We start from the raw sequence: 19566 nt of genomic DNA, 5'->3' as shown, positions 1-19566 counted from the left end.
TCTTTATTTTCTTTACAGTCAGCAGTGGTCAGAAGATGCAGTTATGCTACTTAGCATGTGCTGTCAGATTAAACATGAGATTAGTGTCGTAAAAGTCTGCAGAGTTTTTCACTTATACTGGAGCATCATCTGGTGTAATTCTACTTTGTGAATGAATGTGAATGATTATCTAAATAAAACAGTGTTTTTTTCCTCAATGAATGATCTTCATTGAATTATGTTCAGGATAAAACTGCCAACATATTGTTCAGTTGCACTGAGAAAATGATCTAAAGATCAGTTTTCACTTTACTAATAAATATTAATTAGGTGTAATTTGAGTTCTGTTCTTGCTATAGTAAAACTCTACAGAAAAACAGGTCAAACTAAGGCACAAGTGCATAAAATCAGCAGAAGTGACCAATAAAAATGTGAACTTTATATCATGTACAGTCATCTAAAGGCAGAGCATAGCGTATACAAAACAGTGTAAAAAAACACAATAGAAAGGCACACAGTGAGTGAACTAGTGACTCTGAATCCTTGTGAACTTAATGCAGCGACCCTGTGACACAAACAACACAAACAACACAAACATGTCAGTTAAAGTCACACACAGAAAATGAACTACAAATTAAAGTCCTTTCTCATGTCTCACTGTTTATCTTTCTGATTAACAGTGAATACGAGTCCATGTTTTGATTAATAGAGCGTGTATGAGGATGAATAATGAAAATAAATGTCTCTGACGTGCTCTAGGAGCTGACTGCAGAACAATTTCTAACCCCACCCACATCCAGAGAAACAAATGGAGCACTATTCAAGATTTTTTTTTGGATTGTGGCCATTTTACTCTATCAGTCCTGATAAATATTTTTATTGGCATCTATATATTATAAACATATTTTATAGAAGGTATTGGATGATATTTATCGTGATGTGGTTGAGGAAAAGATTCAAAGCAAGAATGAACAGATTTTCTGTAACTTTTACAGCTTTAAACAAAGCACGAAGAGCTTCTCCATCATTTCATAGTAAATTTCTTCAGTCTTATTCATAAAGAGCTGGTGTGTCTTCAGGTTTTCATTCCAAATAAATCACAGCTGTTTATTAGTGACGTGTCGTTTGTGAACGAGTCGGCTCTTTGAATCGACTCTTCTAGCTGAGCGATGAAAGCAGACTCACATGTATGAGCCTTTTTTTCTGCTTCTTTCCAGTTTTGACAGATGTAGCCGTTGCGTTTGTGGTGGAATTGAATCACAATGCTTCAACATGTGAGCTGTTCATCGGCTGTTCATCAGTGAGAGTCATGTGTTTGACTCTCAGCTATGATTCAGCATGACAGGTAGGATTTTTATTTTTGTTATTTTGTTATGAGAAACATTTCACATAAATTCCTATTCGGACATGTTCTGTCACACTGACCTTTACTGATCATGTGGAATAATTGCACTCAGCTGAGAGATCTTTCACTATAATTACATTCTGAGTGCACAGGAAGCTGCCCTGATAGAAAGTCTGTCTAATGGAAATCTCTTGATCTGCGTGTTTGCCTTTCTGACCTACTGAACTGGCATGAGGATGTGTAATTTTGTTGACTACAAGTCCCTCTGGATAAGAGCTTGTAATAAATGCTGTAAATGTAAAAATGCAGCTGTAAACAATAACAAATACTGAAGAATATAAACTCTTTATGAACAAAAGAACAGAACTGTCTAAAAAAAAAGTTTTTCCATCTCAGACAACTGGGATCAGTTCTGTCCGCAGTGTAGTTTGATATCACTACAACCCCTGTTATAGACTCCACCTACCAGACTAGGCTCCACCCCCTAAAGACTAAAAGTGGAATTAAACCAGAAAGCTGAAAGTGATGTGGATGATAATGAAGTTCCACTTTATACTTAAATATGTAAATATAGACCATCAGTGCTATTTTACATGTCTATCTATCTATCTATCTATCTATCTATCTATCTATCTGTCTGTCTATCTATCTGTCTGTCGGTATATCTATCTATCTATCTATCTATCTATCTATCTATCTATCTGTCGGTGTATCTATCTATCTATCTATCTATCTATCTATCTATCTATCTATCTATCTATCACTCTCCCTGCCTGCCTGTTGGTCTATCTATCTATCTATCTATCTATCTATCTATCTATCTATCTATCTATCTATCTATCTGTCTGTCTGTCTGTCTGTCTGTCTGTCTGTCCATCTGTCTGTCCGTCCGTCTGTCTGTATATCTATCTATCTATCTGGACTTATGGAAAGCTTTTAGGTGAGTTAGATTTCCATTAAGAATCTATCTATCTATCCATCCATCCATCCATCCATCCATCCATCCATCCATCCATCTCCCTGCCTGCCTGTTGGTCTATCTATCTATCTATCTGGACTTATGGAAAGCTTTTAGGTGAGTTAGACTTCCATTAAGAAGTGAATGTGAGACACTAAACATGTTTCTTTAGCGTAGGTGAGGTCAGAGGTCACCAACCCCACTGAGCTGGATGGCGTAACAGAGTCTCAAGACCCACCAAGCCTCTGTGTGTGTGTGTGTGTGTGTGTGTGTGTCTATTAGTCCTGATTATAGCTGTAGACTTTCCTCCTGTGTTGCCAAACTTAATTTTAATTAGCATAATGGCGAGCTCCACCAAGCCTTTCCTTCATTTCTGCTTCCTGTTATCCCAGTGGCTCCAGGAGAGAAATGGAAATCTGTTTCAATAGCTGCATTGTCAGTAGAGTCGTGATCTCATTCCTGCCAGATTCCTGCCTCAAGTTCAATTTGTTCAGCTGTTGATCATGTCACAGGCTTCGCGCATTTCACTTCAGAAAAGACTGAACAGAAACTTACCTTGTCATGTGCTGTAGGTCTCATCACAGCGACTCGGTCGTACTGTCGCCGTAGTAAAGCTCCCAGAGCGTCGAAACGGCCCTGAAAACACGCAAACAGGAACACGACGTTACAGTATAGACTGTACACCTAATACATCTAATCACTCCATGCTGACTAATAAACACTAAAAGTCCATGTTTTTAGAACAACAGAGATGAAGAACTTCTTACTAGTTGTTATTTTTGAGCGTTCATAGAGAGACGCCATGCTTTACCCATAATTCCCTGTGGTATAAGAGGAATAAAACACTTGGGAAGGTGAAGTTATAGGAAATTAATCACATTAGGCTTGATTATGTTCCTTTAACAGCACAACACTGAGTGTTTTATTCCTTTATGGTTCTCTGAATACCTCAAACAGTGGTTTGATTGATCACAGATAGGAACTCTAGACTCACCTTAATCGGGGTGTACCATTTAGATGGAGGTGGGGGTGGATGGGGAGGTGGTGGCCTGCGAGGAGCTTTTACAATGGGCTCCTCCAGTTCCTCCTCCTCAGGCACTGTGACTACAGCATTTTTGGCTTTCTCCAGCCGTGCTCCTTCCTCAGTGGAGCCTTTTCCTCCCCAACGAACCTGTCATGAGAGCAGAACAGCGTTAGTCTTCCCACACGCCGGTGTTTTCCGGTGCTCCAGTACCTGCTTAAACACACCTGCCTCACACACAGCTCAGTACTCGGTGCAATACACACAGCGGGGTCCAAAAGTCTGAGATCACATTGAAAGTCTGGGATTTTTTTTCATTTAAAATTGGAAATAAACAGAAGGTTTTACAATTTTGTAATATTTAAAACAAAGAAAGTAAATGTTCAGTATGTCGACTGTTTAATATTCAGGATTCTGCACTATTTCTAGGTTCCTATTTAAATGTAAGCAAATGTGTGATATTGACCATGTTAACTAATTTTACAGAAACTCAGAATTTCCTCATGTCTAATCTCTTCTATTGAAGCATGTGATCAGACGACACTCCGATGGATTTGATCTAAAATGGATCAAAAGGTTTTGCACAAACCTGTGGAGTTAATAACTGAGTGTTAAAAATTTTGTTTAAAAACACAAGTGGAAGCTGTTTTTTTTTATTTCAGGTATAAAGTTTTATACTCATGGTCTTCCTACACAAAACACTCCGTTTACTTCTTAATATGAGTGATGTTCAAGTCAAAAGTCACACAACATTCAAACTGAAGTAATAAAAAGCATCTGAAGAATCTGGATACGTTCTTAAATAATTAATGCATGAAAGTGTTCACTGAAGAAGCCAAAAATATTGACATCTTTACCTCCATGCGTTTGATCCCACCGACTCCCCGGCCTCCGTAATACGACGCATCCACAGTGGGCCATTTCTTCTTCTGTAGGGGATCTTCCTCCGGCTCCTGAGACACACACACACACACACACACAAATTAATTAATTAGTAAATTAATTAGTATAACAGAAATACTGATTTGTAATCCTACCTAATGACTTCTGACCTTCCATTGAATTCTGGATTCTGATTGGTCAGAAGATGTTGATTAATTTTCTATAACAGCAGCTCTGATGATAGCGCAGTTTTATATTAACAAACTCATTCTAATACGTAATTGTTGCTATAGTAACAGCTTATTCACAAGGACATGTACAGCAAACGTTCCACATAAACAGATTAAAAAGTGTGTGTACTAGGTGATATGGCGGATTTTTCTGTAAGGCGATGTTTTTTCGACAGAGGAGTTTACGGTTTTTGTGATTTAACAGTAACATGACGAGCTGCAGTTTTATTAAAAAAAAAAAAAAGCGAGTCTGGTGATGGAACAACTGTTTATAGCTGCTATAACATAAGTGAGAACAAGAACTAATTTGTTTTGTGGACGTTTAAGAATATATCAGAAAAATAGATAAAAATTAGATCAAAGTGACTGTGTTTTATTTGTTACTTAATATCATAAGAAACACTCTCACATCACCAAATTAACTATCAAATATAGTAAATACCTTCATTCATATGGTTAAAGGGTCATGTGATGATGCCTTCGTACGATGTTAAGATGGTTGGTATGTTGGAGTTTTTTTCATGCACTGAATACAATTTTTCTAACATTTATTTATTTATTTATTTATTTATTTAGGGCTATTTTGTCAAGCTAAACATGGCACTGTGATTTTATGCTCGTTAAGACTGATGCTGTTCCACCCGCGCCATCTAGAGGTAGTTTTGGACAAGTTGGACAGAAAGATATGCGGAAGTCTGAACAGCGGGGTTTGGGTACTTACGATAAGCGGAGGAGGTGGAGGAGGAGGTCGAGAAGGTGGAGGATCTTTAATGACCTGTCAGATTGACAAAATGGAATCGTAATTATAAAACATTCAGCTGCTGCTGTCACTGTTACTGATAGAGCTGAGGAATTTTTTACTGTGTTTCTCACCACAGTGCAGCAGAGCGGCCAGAACCACCAAAGCAGAACCAGAGCCATGAGCAGCAGCAGAACCAGGAGAACCACAAACACCACCAGGCCATTGGACTGCCACAGCACACACACACACACACACACATATACAGAGTAGAATACATTTAACTAGAATAAAATACAGGAAAGGATTAGTGCTGTTTTTTGTTAATCTTTTCTGACAAGGATGCACCAAGTATTAGGAATGGGGTGCCAATACTATTTAAGTCAACTAATTTTATATCATTTGCTCTAGAAATTATTAAATTAAACTAAGTTAGATGTTTTCATATATTTCATAAACTAATTCTCATTAATTTGTGACTTTTGCTATAGTTTATATCAGTGATCCACAATTATTGGCACCCCCATTTCAAGTAGAATAAATAGAGATTTAGTGCTGTTTTTGTTTTTATCTTTTTAAACAAGTATGCACCAAATTCTAATTGTAGGGGTGCCAATACTTATGAAATCAGTGTTTTGCAGTAAAATTAAGAAAACATAGTTATGTTTGAATAAATGATGAACAGTGTCAAAATAAAACTATATTCACGGACAGTAAGCACACACAAATTTAACTCATGTTCTGTGATGTTTATATTCATATGTTCTTAAATATGTTTATACGTATTTCATATGTTAATTCTCACCCATTTTTGACTTTTGTTCCACAATTATTGGCACCCCCATTCAAGTACTTCAATACTTTTGAAACCAGCATTTTGCTTAAGAAAATGTTTCATGTTTGAATAAATATTGAGCTAAATTAAAAAGATACCGCATCCCCATATATGTATGAGTTTGTTATTTGATGAGAAATGGATACAGGAACTTGCTCGGAGTACAGATGGGTCTAGATTTGGTTTAATAATCGTACCGTACTGTACTATCTGGAGGAAAAGTGCTATTAGTAACACACTGAAAACATGCAGGAGTAATTAAATAATCTGTAATGACATGGTACTGTTCTACTCACACACTTGGTGGCGTGGATTGTAATCGGACTTGAAACGAAGGAGTGGCCGGAATTAAAGCTAATCAGCACTTCAACTGAGCTGTGAAGAGAGAAACAGCCTGGAATCAGACATCTCCCTGCTGCAGATCAGACCCAGATTCCCATACAATATCCTGTCACGTGACATCTTCCATACAGTAATGCCACAGGAGGAAAAGAGCTCTCAAGTAACTTCTTGACTTTAACTGAGTCTGATTATGCATCATAATTTTGGTGTTTGGTGTCAAATTAGTTTTGCTAAATTCACATTTTTCCAGAGATTTTCTCACTACAACCGTAGAAACAGAAGTCTGCAAATACTTGAGTAATGGTACTTCGTTACTATACTTTATGAATTATTTTCTTGTACATATACTTTACTTGAATGTTATTGAAATTGAATAGTTGAATACTCTTACTTAATTACATTTCCAAGAAAAAAAAAACTTTTTACACCTTACATTTTTATTTAGACCTCCAAAGTACTCTACAAATCTCGACGGTCTCTTCTCTGTACATCAATCACATCGGTTTAGCATCAGTGTAGAAAAAAACAATCAAAAGTCATGCCAATTAATCCGCTTGTTCTAATACGTTATGGTTTCTATAGTAAGAGCTCATTCACAGGCGAATATTCTACATAAACGGATTAAAAACGTGTGCAAGTTTTCTGTAAAGAGAATTAATGTTCATGTTATGGAAGGAGTCTCCAGTGTCAGAGCTTTGTATCAGTCAGAAGTAAAGCTGTAGCTTTAGTTTTTTGGTTTAAAAGAAGGGAAAGAAGTAGAAAAGTTGACCTCAGGCATCAGGCCAGTGTAAACTAAAATGCAGCACACACATCCACACACACACACTGTTTATGGGTGCAGCCTCTCCTTATCAGTGCTCTCATGACTGCACACTGAAACTCAAACAGAGCGCAGAGGATTTGATCTCCCCCTCCTCCGTGTGAGTGCCAGCTCAGTACAGCGGCTGTTTGCTAAAACGGGAGCAGGAAGAAGAATGTTCCTCACTGTCCAACTTCGGTCAACAGCGGAGCCGGACACAGCACATAAGTGTCCTTCACAACGCTCGGCTTCTCATCTAAGAGGAAAAGACATCGGCATGAGATCACTGCAACCCGGCGGCTGAAATTTAATAACGTGAAGCCATGAAGTCTCTCAAACAATGACATGATTCACATAAAACAGGGCAGAGATTCCCAAAATAGCACAGATTAACATAAACGAGTGTAAGGCATTCAAGTGGTACTCTAGCAATGTGATCTCTATCCACTGTATGTGCAGTGTGTGTGTGTGTGTGTGTGTGTGTGTGTGTGTGTGATTACTACAGGTGACCATTTGGACTCTTTTCCTCGAAAAAAGAAACCAGAAAATCTGTTTACTCCAAAACTCACTTACAACGCAAGTCTAAGGGCAGATGTTAAACGCTGTCAATAATAAACATGCTTTATATATTTTTGTAAAAAAAAAAAATCATAAATTCTACAGCCAAATGTGTGTATAAAGTTATAGAACTGTAAAACCGCTCTTTTTCGAGATGCAACTAGTTTTTCAGAATGAGTTGTGTGGCATCTGATGGTGTACGGATATCACACAACCTTCAGAAAAGTGTAAATAACCAGAACTTTTTTTTAAAATATCTTTTAATTAGAGATAATCTCTCTCATATCTGCACATTATTTATTATTCCTTATTATTCCATTATAATGTTATACTCTATGTAGGGAGCATAAACAGTGAATTGGAGGCCATTTTGTATTTAGAAAATTGAACAGTGAATTATTCCTGTGTGAAGACGAGACAAAATGATTTTTTTATCTGAAACTATACATTTATAATAAAATGTTTTACTTTTTTAATCTTATAACTTATAAGCATAAGTTAATATTTATCCTTATATGTTTTTTATTGTATAATAGAAAATTAGACTATATATATATATATATATATATATATATATATATATATATTACCAATATATATATAATATAATTTAAAATATATATTAAAAAATAATACAGCATCGTAATTCACTTTGCCTTTATGTGAAATTCTTGAATAGTCAAATGTATTTGTTTAAAATTGCCAGTAATATTTATTCAGGTATTTTTCTTTATCAGAAATTGGAACTGTCAACATTTTTGATTGAAAAAAAATCATAAGCATAACCCTAAAAATCAAATTAAGAAAAAGACTGACAAATTGACTGATTTTGTGTGTTGATGCAAAATTATACAGGACTGAATCAGAGATCTGAGAATCGATGATTTCTCTGATCCTTATTATCTAGTTGCATATTTTACCATTATATTGACAGGATCATAAGTTATCTTTAGCATAAGTTTTCTGAGGTTTTTTTCTCAGTGCAGGGAAACACACCACATACACAGTGGATGGAGATTAAAAAAATCCTCTAAACTTTTCTTTTCCACTAGATGGTTATATGTCTAGCTGAACAGAACTTCCTGTTTAGGATTAAATGACACGGTTGTGGTTTTCCAAGCTGTTGTTAAACAATACAAATTACAGATGTGTCTATATTAAGAGTGTCATTTTCCTGAACCCGGCCCTCCTGTATTTATTTATTTATTTATTCTTGTAATCTTTGAAGTCTGATGTGTGTAAAGGCTTACTGTAGGCTTCCTGTTGATTCACAGAGAGCGTACAGACCACGCCCTCTGAGCTCCGCCCCTGAGTAAAGCCCCTCCCTCTTAGAACAATGTTGAAGGTTTCTGAAACAAAACATTCGATTTCAATTTCAAGCATCGTTTTTGAATTTATTCATATTTTTCCTAGAACTTTCCACGATGTACCGTTCACACAAACGCTGGAAGGCTCGACGTTAAAGATCTCTACGCAGGACTTCTTTAAAATCTGTAAATAAGAAATATTCCATTTATATTTCTTTAGACAGCAGCATGAGCACATGCTCGTGTCACAGCTTGGTGTGTTGTGAGGAATAGGCGATATAAAAATATTATATCAATATCGTAAAAAACTGAAATATTATTGAATCTCTCATATATTTTTCTGATGTTTCTTTTGCAATATCGTAATACAATTTTTTTTCTTTATCACCCAGCCTTTATGGGTTTCAGTGTTAAAAATATTGCTTCTTACAGAATTCACGATCGACTTGAGCGCCTGGAATCCATCCAGCACAGGAAACACCTGATCTTTGCTGTCTGCAATATCGACAAGCTGCAAAAAAACAGACAAATATCATCAAGAACTCTCACAACACACACACACACACACACAGCCTCAGCAAACAGGACTGCTGTCTTTAGAGCCGAGTCTTAAATCAGTCTTAATGATGTGACATCCGGAGAGCTGATGTACAGCAATCAGGAAGTGCACGTCTGCTACAATCTGCTGCAAAAATTACAGCCTCAGATCAAATTTCAGCCCGGCCAAATGTCTGTCCTGTGTACAGTCGAGTGCAAAAGTTTGTACACCCTTTAGGACAAGAAGACGGACACAAAGAAATGTATATAATTTACAGCAACAGGCCATTTACTGTGTTCAGTTTTCATAGAAGTTTCTTAATTATCAATAAATACACCAAAAATAAAAATAAAAGTAACAAAATTAACAAAAATAGTCAATTAATATACTGTAGTATATGTTACTCTAGTACATGTTAATTAAAAGATTCCGATTGTTTTGCGTGCAAAAACAAGCATTAATGTGATTGTAAAATAATCTATTATTAATAATTTGTTTAAAAAAGCAAACTTTTACCCAAAACTGGACATTAAACACCTTCTACAATATCAGTAACAATCCTAGAATGAACACGTCTCCACCAAATGAATCTAAATTAGTCAGTTCAGGATTTACATGCATATACATGATGTAAATTATTTATATTAAAGTGAGTAAATGGTGGATAGGTGATATTTGTATTGTCTATTCTGCTGTTTTATTGACTGTTACTGGAAAGGCCAAGATGAAGCTCGCTGTAAGAAATCAATACTCTGACCGTAATGTAATGAAACTCCAGTGTCTCGTTTTACACGGTTACACCAGGGCAAATGTATTACACTTATTCACTTATTAAGCAAAAAACCTTTTCAAGGAAATGGATTCTTTTCAGACAAACGTGTTCCAAAAGATCCAATTATTTTAATTAGGAGACATTAAAGAGATTAGTTTAAATGAGGAAATAATATTTATATGACTAAAATCATACTTAATAATGAAACATCATCATCATGTGTCACGTACTTGCAGGACGTCGAAGTCAGTCACTCCTACACAGTAAACACGGGCTCCATACTGTCTCGCTAGATCAGCCTGCGCACACACACACACACACACACACACGCACGCACACACACACACACACACACACACACACACATACACAATGATATAAAGAAATATTTACATGAGGAAAGTTCCTCGTATTCAGAGTTGGGTTACGCAGCTTTTCTGTGCTCCATATTCAGATTACTTGTGTGTAGCTCACGCGTGCGAGATTGCCAGATTTTTCTTAAGTAGTAGCATCTGAGACTAGCTTTTTCAGTAGCGTCTATCAAGACATCTAGACCACTACCTTTAAACACAAGTACTCACCCTTAAACCTGAAAAAAACAGGGATAGAACATGTGGACTGACGACGAAAATAGCATTATTACACTGACAGCATATGTAGTTCATCATTTTATCCAGACCTCGAAATAAACAATGATTAAGATCTGTAGATTTTAAAGAGACAATATTATTAATTAATTAAAAGAGTCATATTTATGCATTTAATATTGTCCTTGAATGGGATTCCATAATGATTTTGAGTGTATTTACAGCCAAAAACATAAATTTCTGAGTGACGTATTGTAGTTACATCAAACTGTCAGAAAGTGGCGCTGGACTTGACGCTGCTCCTCACTCGAGCCGCAAGAAAAAAGCGCACAAGTTAAAGGTCAGAACTGCAAAACCGTTACTGAGACACACGTCTGTTTCACTCAAACTCCACCCTGCGTTATTATGTAACTTCTGAATAGCGCCGTAGCTACGTCTGAGGACTGAATGCCGATGTGCGTAATTCTTATATTAAAGCCTCACTATGTTCTTAACCCAACTCTGATTATGGCCCATAAACAATAACAGGTTACAGAGCATCACAGAAATACCACTTTATCTTTCATCACTGAGCCATTTAAGTTCAAAACCGTAACAGGACACTGGTCTTATGTAAATCTCGCAAGTTTTGGCACACATGCATCATTATTATAAGATGCAAGCAAGCAAATCAGGGTTTACTCATTTGACCTTCACATAACAGACACTCAGATGTGAAATTCAGGTTCAGGAAATGCTCACCTGCTGCACTGCGAGCTCGTGTGGGTAGATGCCCAGTTTCCCATCAGTCAGTGCGATGACGATGCTCGATGCTCTAGTGCTCTGAGCGTTCATCTGCTCTATAACCTGAACACATCCACATGAGCGTGAACACACTCCATACAGCACACATTAACTGATCACTGTTACAGGAAAACAATAACGAAATCAAATGTTGCTATTTATTTATAACATCACATCCTGAAGTGTTTTATTCCCCTTATACCGCAGCAATTTGCCAACCATTACATTATTTATTATTTAAAATATCGACACGTTTTTACTTTTTAATTTGTAAATAGTTACGTTTATGTTGTGGAACGCCCATGAAACCAGTTAATTCCTGTTCTCACTTCAGCTTTAGCAGATATAAACAGTCGTTCCGTCATCAGACACTCTTTTTTCTCTCTCTTTTAAAGTTAATAAGACAAAAAACATTGTAAAAAAAAATAGCTTGTTACCGAGAAAGCACAAAAAAAACTCTTCTGTTAAACTCCTCTGTCCTGAAGATGTCGGAAAGCTTAAAGTTACAGCTTTACCTCTGACACTGGAGACTCCTTCCATATATGCTACGTAAATTACAGAAAACATCACCACATGAACGATTTTTTCAAATCTGTTTATGTGGAGAGTCCGCTACACAAGTCCCTGTGAATGGGCTGTTACTATAGAAACCATAATTAACTAATAATTGAGTGCTTTAATATACACCTGTGATTTGCACCAACACTTTCTGACCAATCAGAATCCAGAATCCAGAATCCAGCCTTACCTTTTTCAGGCCCTCGTGCATGTAGGTGTCACCAGCAGGTCTGATTTTACTCAAAAGCTCCAAACCTTTGTCTATAGCAGCCCTACGAGCACAGAAGAAGCGTCATGTGACTTGTGTTAGTTAAAAAGATACATAGGCTTCAGTGAGGAAGCACGTGTTGTGCTTTATCTTTACACTGAGATCAAGTGTTTTAGTCCTGCAGGAGTGGAACAAACACCTATACACACTGTGTTCCTCTTAAAAACACACCGAACGACTACACGGGGTTCGATTTCACCAACCTTTCATCCACCCGCCTGTTTAGACTGCAGTCGGAACAAACCTCGGCGCAGGAATGGAAAATAAAGACTTCAAAGTGGTAAAGATATAACCTCAGCGTCAGGGTGTATCTCACTATCAGCTCACAGCTTCACATTTTCTAAAATATTGACATTAAATCACTAAATAATTTAAGAATTTAAGTACATTGTGTTCAGATGGACTTGTTAAGAGAATCACTTGCTAGTAATTCATTGAAACATTGTACAAATACCAGCTTCTCTGATCTGTTCTTTAAAAGAAGTAGGCTCCTCTGTTTTAAAGGGGCGGTTTGTATTTTTTATACATCACTGTAAGGCAAACTGCACTAAATCTGCAATAAAAACCCTGACTGAGAAATCACTTTCTTCCTTCCAAAACCTTACCCACTTTGTTAAAACTATACATGCAAGCTAAACACAGGAACTTTCAGGGCCAGAAAAAATGCAAACAGAAGCCTGAAATTAAGAAACTAGCCAGCTGCATCACATGGCAAAAAGTGAATTACAGGATTAAATTAATATTTATTAAAGTATACTTTAAAAATTATATGATTATTAAAGGTTTAGAAAAGTTTTTAAAAAATTACAAATTGCACCTTTAAAAATGTCACAGCCTCATTGAAGATAAAACTCCATTTTATTGAAATCTATGACAAATGCTACACATAAATATAATAAAATAAATTGTAAAGACTATCTCTATTCTACTTTGGTATTAGTAAACAAGCACACATTTTCCACTTCAGTTTCAATACGTATAGACATATTTTTATTAATAGGTTTATTAATTGATTATTAGCTAATATTTCTGAAATGTTGCTAGTTTCATTGCAGTTGTACATATTTTAAACACCGGCTGCCAGCAGCCAATCAGAGCAAGCCTGAATGGGGTCCTAAATGACAGATAAAGCACAGCAGCCAATGGAAATAGAGAGGAGGCGGGGCATACAGCAGCTGCACTTGTAAATAGTGCGAGTCTATTCTGTCTGAGCAAAAACAAACTAAAGTGAACGTGTAAATAAATTACCAGCAAATATTTACTACTGTTGTTTGCGTCCTAAAAGTTGTACACAGATAAACAAGCCTCATTTATAAAACTGGATATTGAACAAATTTATTCGTAAATCGTTATATAGTTGGGGAAAAAACTTTTGTAGCCTACAGCTCTCTGTGTGCTTTGCCTTTTATGGAGTTTTTTGGGCGTGGCTAAATGTAAATCAGCTGATTATGGCTGACTGAAAAAAAAAGCCTTTCTGAAATTGGCTGGTTCGGTTTTGCTACGTAAACATTTGCACACTTTACTAAAAAGACTGATAAATGAAGCACAGTGTGAGTGTGAGTGTGAGTGTGAACACACACCTGTCTCCGGTGAGGGGGAGAATGACGTCTGCGCTCGAGGAGAACACGATAAACGAAACCCTCATCTTCGGGCTGCAAAATAAAAGCATGAGGATGTTAGTGAGTGTGCTGCAGATAAACACATCAGCGTTAAACTCGGACTGACCTCCATCATGACCTCCATCATGACCTCCATCATGACCTCCATCATGACCTCCATCATGCAGCATGTACACAGGTTATATTTAAAACTATAACAATACGCTAGCGTGCACTGAAGCCGGATAAATGACTACTGTGGTCATGTGGGGTTTAAGGCTTCACATACAGTCTGCACACACACACACACACACACACACACCATAAAATGCCTGATGTTAAACATAGTAATCTGTTATTAGGCTTATATTTAGTGCACATGTGCTCTCTGTGTGGTTTTGCTCCGTGGCTCTGAAGCTCCGGTCTGTTTTCATTAAAGAGTTCTCTCTGAAAAACAGAAAGCACTGAATCTCTGAGCTCGCTTACCTTACAAAGCGATTGGTTAGCTGCTCCACAAATTTATATATCTCCCGCCAGTTGGTGGACACACTGCCAGACCTGGAACAACACACACACACACACACACACACACACACACACCGTGTTAGGACTGAGAAGTAAACAGGTCCATAAAAGGGCTCCAGAGTGCTACAGGAGGCTAGAGGAGGCTAGAGGAGGCTACAGATGACTCAGGCCTCAACAAAATAAACATCAAATAGATACAGAGGTGTGTGTGAGAGAGAGCAGGAAAAGAAAAAAGAGAGAGAATCAAGGTGACATCGATGAACAGATAGAGAGATGCTGACAAAGAGAAAGAGAGAAACATGACAGAGGAATAAACTCTTAGAAAAAAAGGTCCTCAAAGCTTCTTTGGATAGTTAAAGGGTTCAGAGAGGGATCAATAAAAAGAGATAAAGACAGAGACGGAGACAAAGAAAAACACTGACAAAAAGAATGAGAGAGAGAGTAAATAAAACAGACTAAAAATAGAAAAGAGCAGAGCAAGAGAAAGATTTACTGAGAGAACAAGTGAGAGAAGAACAGAGATACAGTAAATAGCGAGGGAGAAAGTAAGAAAAAGAGTGAGATGGGTAAGGAAAGAGACACCAAAAGAGAGACAGAAAGACAGGTAGTGAGACAGAGATGAACAGAAAAAGAGAGAGACAGACAGACGGATAGTGAGAAAGAGATATACAGACTGCAAGAAAAAGATTTACAGACAGGTAGTGGGAGACAGAGAGAGAGAGAGAGAGAGAAAAAAGAGCATTCACTGTATTTATTATTATTATTATTATTATTATTGTTGGCACGTTTGTACAGTATGGAGGAGGATGGAGCAGGAGGGTCTGTATAATATGGAGGAGGATGGAGCAGGAGGGTGTGTACAGTATGGAGGAGGATGGAGTAGGAGGGTGTGTACAGTATGGAGGAGGATGGAGAGGAGCATCTGTACAGTATGGAGGGGGATGGAGAGGAGGGTGTGTACAGTATGGAGGAGGATGGAGTAGGAGGGTGTGTACAGTATGGAGGAGGATGGAGAGGAGCATCTGTACAGTATGGAGGAGGATGGAGAGGAGGGTGTGTACAGTATAGAGGAGGATGGAATAGGAGAGTGTGTACAGTATGGAGGAGGATGGAGCAGGAGGGTGTGTACAGTATGGAGGAGGATGGAGCAGGAGGGTGTGTATAGTGTGGAGGAGGATGGAGCAGGAGCGTGTGTACAGTATGGAGGAGGATGGAGCAGGAGGGTGTGTACAGTATAGAGGAGGATGGAATAGGAGAGTGTGTACAGTATGGAGGAGGATGGAGCAGGAGGGTGTGTACAGTATAGAGGAGGATGGAATAGGAGAGTGTGTACAGTATGGAGGAGGATGGAGCAGGAGGGTGTGTACAGTATGGAGGAGGATGGAGCAGGAGGGTGTGTACAGTATGGAGGAGGATGGAGCAGGAGGGTGTGTATGGAGGATGGAGGAGGATGGAGCAGGAGGGTGTGTACAGTATGGAGGAGGATGGAGCAGGAGGGTGTGTGCAGTATGGAGGAGGATGGAGCAGGAGGGTGTGTGCAGTATGGAGGAGGATGGAGCAGGAGGGTGTGTATGGAGGATGGAGCAGGAGGGTGTGTACAGTATGGAGGAGGATGGAGCAGGAGGGTGTGTACAGTATGGAGGAGGATGGAGCAGGAGCGTGTGTACAGTATGGAGGAGGATGGAGCAGGAGAGTGTGTGCAGTATGGAGGAGGATGGAGCAGGAGGGTGTGTACAGTATGGAGGAGGATGGAGCAGGAGGGTGTGTACAGTATGGAGGAGGATGGAGCAGGAGGGTGTGTATAGTGTGGAGGAGGATGGAGCAGGAGCGTGTGTACAGTATGGAGGAGGATGGAGCAGGAGGGTGTGTATGGAGGATGGAGGAGGATGGAGCAGGAGGGTGTGTACAGTATGGAGGAGGATGGAGCAGGAGGGTGTGTGCAGTATGGAGGAGGATGGAGCAGGAGGGTGTGTACAGTATGGAGGAGGATGGAGCAGGAGGGTGTGTGCAGTATGGAGGAGGATGGAGAGGAGGGTGTGTGCAGTATGGAGGAGGATGGAGCAGGAGGGTGTGTACAGTATGGAGGAGGATGGAGCAGGAGCGTGTGTGCAGTATGGAGGAGGATGGAGCAGGAGGGTGTGTACAGTATGGAGGAGGATGGAGCAGGAGGGTCTGTACAGTATGGAGGAGGATGGAGCAGGAGGGTGTGTACAGTATGGAGGAGGATGGAGCAGGAGGGTGTGTACAGTATGGAGGAGGATGGAGCAGGAGGGTGTGTATAGTGTGGAGGAGGATGGAGCAGGAGCGTGTGTACAGTATGGAGGAGGATGGAGCAGGAGGGTCTGTACAGTATGGAGGAGGATGGAGCAGGAGGGTGTGTACAGTATGGAGGAGGATGGAGCAGGAGGGTGTGTGCAGTATGGAGGAGGATGGAGCAGGAGAGTGTGTGCAGTATGGAGGAGGATGGAGCAGGAGAGTGTGTGCAGTATGGAGGAGGATGGAGCAGGAGGGTGTGTACAGTATGGAGGAGGATGGAGCAGGAGAGTGTGTGCAGTATGGAGGAGGATGGAGCAGGAGAGTGTGTGCAGTATGGAGGAGGATGGAGCAGGAGGGTCTGCATGGAGGATGGAGGAGGATGGAGCAGGAGGCTCTGTGTGGAGGATGGAACATGAACTCCTCCTGGACTCTCCACACCCTGATAACCATCTGTTTAGAGCAGCAGACTGACGAGCCTGAAATGCCACACGTTCCATCTGTGTAATAACACTGACACTTCACCCTTAAAGCACACGGCCCTGAGAGCAGCACATAACAATAACACCGTTCATTACAGCGCTAAATTACCGACAGCGACACTGTTACTATTAACTATTACCTTCTCTCTTATTCATCTAACAGGACGAAGTTAGAAAAACAACTTCAAGATTTCCCTTACACTATTCAAAACCATAAGTCATAAAAAAGATCAGTTTAGCTTGTAATATGCATAAACATAAAAAATCTCAGTTATGCAACACAGATGTGAACTTAAATAGTTTAGAAAATAATACAGTTTTCTTTTTTCATTTAATTAATGAAAGAAAAACCTCCTACTTCCCAAGAACGAGGAAGGAATTTCAATCACCGCAGTGTTTAGCTTAAGAGTCTGATTTTAACCAAAATTCCCCCTTTATTTAATCATAATAATAATAATAATAATAATAATAATAATAATTAGAAGAAAAAGAAGAAACATTTTACATACAACATTTTACACATTAACATATTTCATTATCATTTGGCTTTTAATATGCATAAATGTAAAAAAATAATATAAAATATATTAATGCAACATAGCTGGGAAATTCATAATTTTGAAAATAATATAATTTTCTTTCAAATAATGCTAAAAAACAAAATTTGTACTTCCAAATGATGAGCTCAGTAATGAATTTCAATCACTGAAGTGTTCAGCGTAAGTCTCTGATTTTAACCAACATTCACCCTTTATTATTATTATTATTATTATTATTATTATTATTATTATTATCTAAGAAAGGTAATGAACATATTTCATTATCATTTGGCTTGTAATATGCATAACTATTAAAAAATATATATATAAAATAAATTTATTTATGCACCACAGATCTGAATGTTAAAAGTTTTAATAATAATAATATTAATATTGTTATTATTATTATTATTATTATTATTTAAGAAAGGTAATATTTCATTATGAACATATTTCATTATCATTTGGCTTGTTATTTTTAGTATTATAAAAAAAATGAATGTTTTTCATTATAATTTTAATTATTATTATTATTATTAATAATAATAATAAACAAATGTAATGAGCATAGTTCATTATGCATAAAAAATATTTATGCACCACAGATCTGAACGTTAATCATTTTAATAATACATTATTATTATTATTATTAATACTGATAGTATTAGTAGTATTTATTATAAAAAATTGATGAACATTTTTCATGATAATTTGGCTTTTAATATTGTAGCGTTATTATCATTATTATTATTATTATTATTATTGTAAAGTGGGCGTGGTTGCACTCACCTGTCCAGCACAAAGTATAAATCAAAAGCTCCATGGCAGGACCCGTCCTCTCCTGTACACACACACACACACACACACACGGCGAGCGCGCACAGGCGGAGGAACCGAACCGCGCGCATTTCTTGGACCGGAACACACCGGACGTGCACGTGCACTTTGCAACAGTGCAAAAAAGAAAAAGAAAAAAGAAAAAAAAAGCGGAAGAAGAACTCTGTGGCACTAATCAGCTCTCCGCAGTAAGCGACATGGACATGCTCCCAGTGCTCAGGAATAAAGTCACAGCTGCACCGAGCTGCGGTCCGACAGCGCGCGCTTCCATAATAACCCGGTTGCCATAGTTACAATGTTCATAAATTAATAAATATGTATATTTTTTTGGAAAGTAGAAAAATCTGTCAAGCATGAACCCTTTAATCCATTCTGGTTTCCTGCGTCCTACAGGCCTGAGCTCCAGCCAGCCGTGATTTCTGAGTGTGTGTGTGTGTGTGTGTGTCTGTCTGTTTTTGTGTGTGTGTGTGTGTGTGTGTGTGTGTGTTAAACCACAAGAGCGGCGCCCGCTTACAAATGTACGGGGGGGGGGGGGGGGACCCTTGGACTCACTGCGCATGCGCGAAAACAGCGCCCTCTGCCGTACTGCTAAGCGTTTAACTTTAAATCTCTCTACATTTCCACACTTTTACTCTTAATAATAATAATAATAAGAAGAAGAAGAAGAAGCAGCCAGGATTTATGAGTATTCACTCCTCCTTCTCAAATAGCCTCCTATCAGTGACATTAAAGTTAAACTCCACCCTGAACCACATTAACTATGTGTGTGTTGAAAGGTTTCTGATGTGTTTAGTGACTCTGGTGCTAATTTGATGGTTGGTGATGTTTCTG

The 19566-nt window shown here is 38.3% G+C and overlaps 1 protein-coding gene across 1 annotated transcript; it reads right to left on the bottom strand.

Annotated features, from left to right (window-relative positions):
• Positions 1-118: 118 nt before the first annotated feature.
• On the bottom strand, positions 119-19191 carry antxr2b (ANTXR cell adhesion molecule 2b). The gene is made up of 17 exons (XM_026942766.3): positions 18688-19191; positions 14586-14657; positions 14082-14153; positions 12424-12505; positions 11634-11738; positions 10536-10604; positions 9426-9506; positions 9119-9179; positions 8939-9037; positions 7317-7386; positions 6286-6364; positions 5289-5384; positions 5137-5190; positions 4161-4256; positions 3277-3453; positions 2838-2918; positions 119-544 (listed from the first exon to the last, which is right to left on the bottom strand). The coding sequence occupies exons 1-17, from the start codon at positions 18804-18806 to the stop codon at positions 506-508; spliced, it is 1452 nt and encodes a 483-aa protein (XP_026798567.2). The 5' UTR covers positions 18807-19191; the 3' UTR covers positions 119-505.
• Between the last annotated feature and the right edge of the window lie 375 nt (positions 19192-19566).

This window comes from Pangasianodon hypophthalmus, chromosome 17 (assembly GCF_027358585.1).
Source record: "Pangasianodon hypophthalmus isolate fPanHyp1 chromosome 17, fPanHyp1.pri, whole genome shotgun sequence".
In the NCBI taxonomy this organism is placed as follows: domain Eukaryota; kingdom Metazoa; phylum Chordata; class Actinopteri; order Siluriformes; family Pangasiidae; genus Pangasianodon; species Pangasianodon hypophthalmus.
This window is presented reverse-complemented; position numbering and strand designations above follow the sequence as displayed.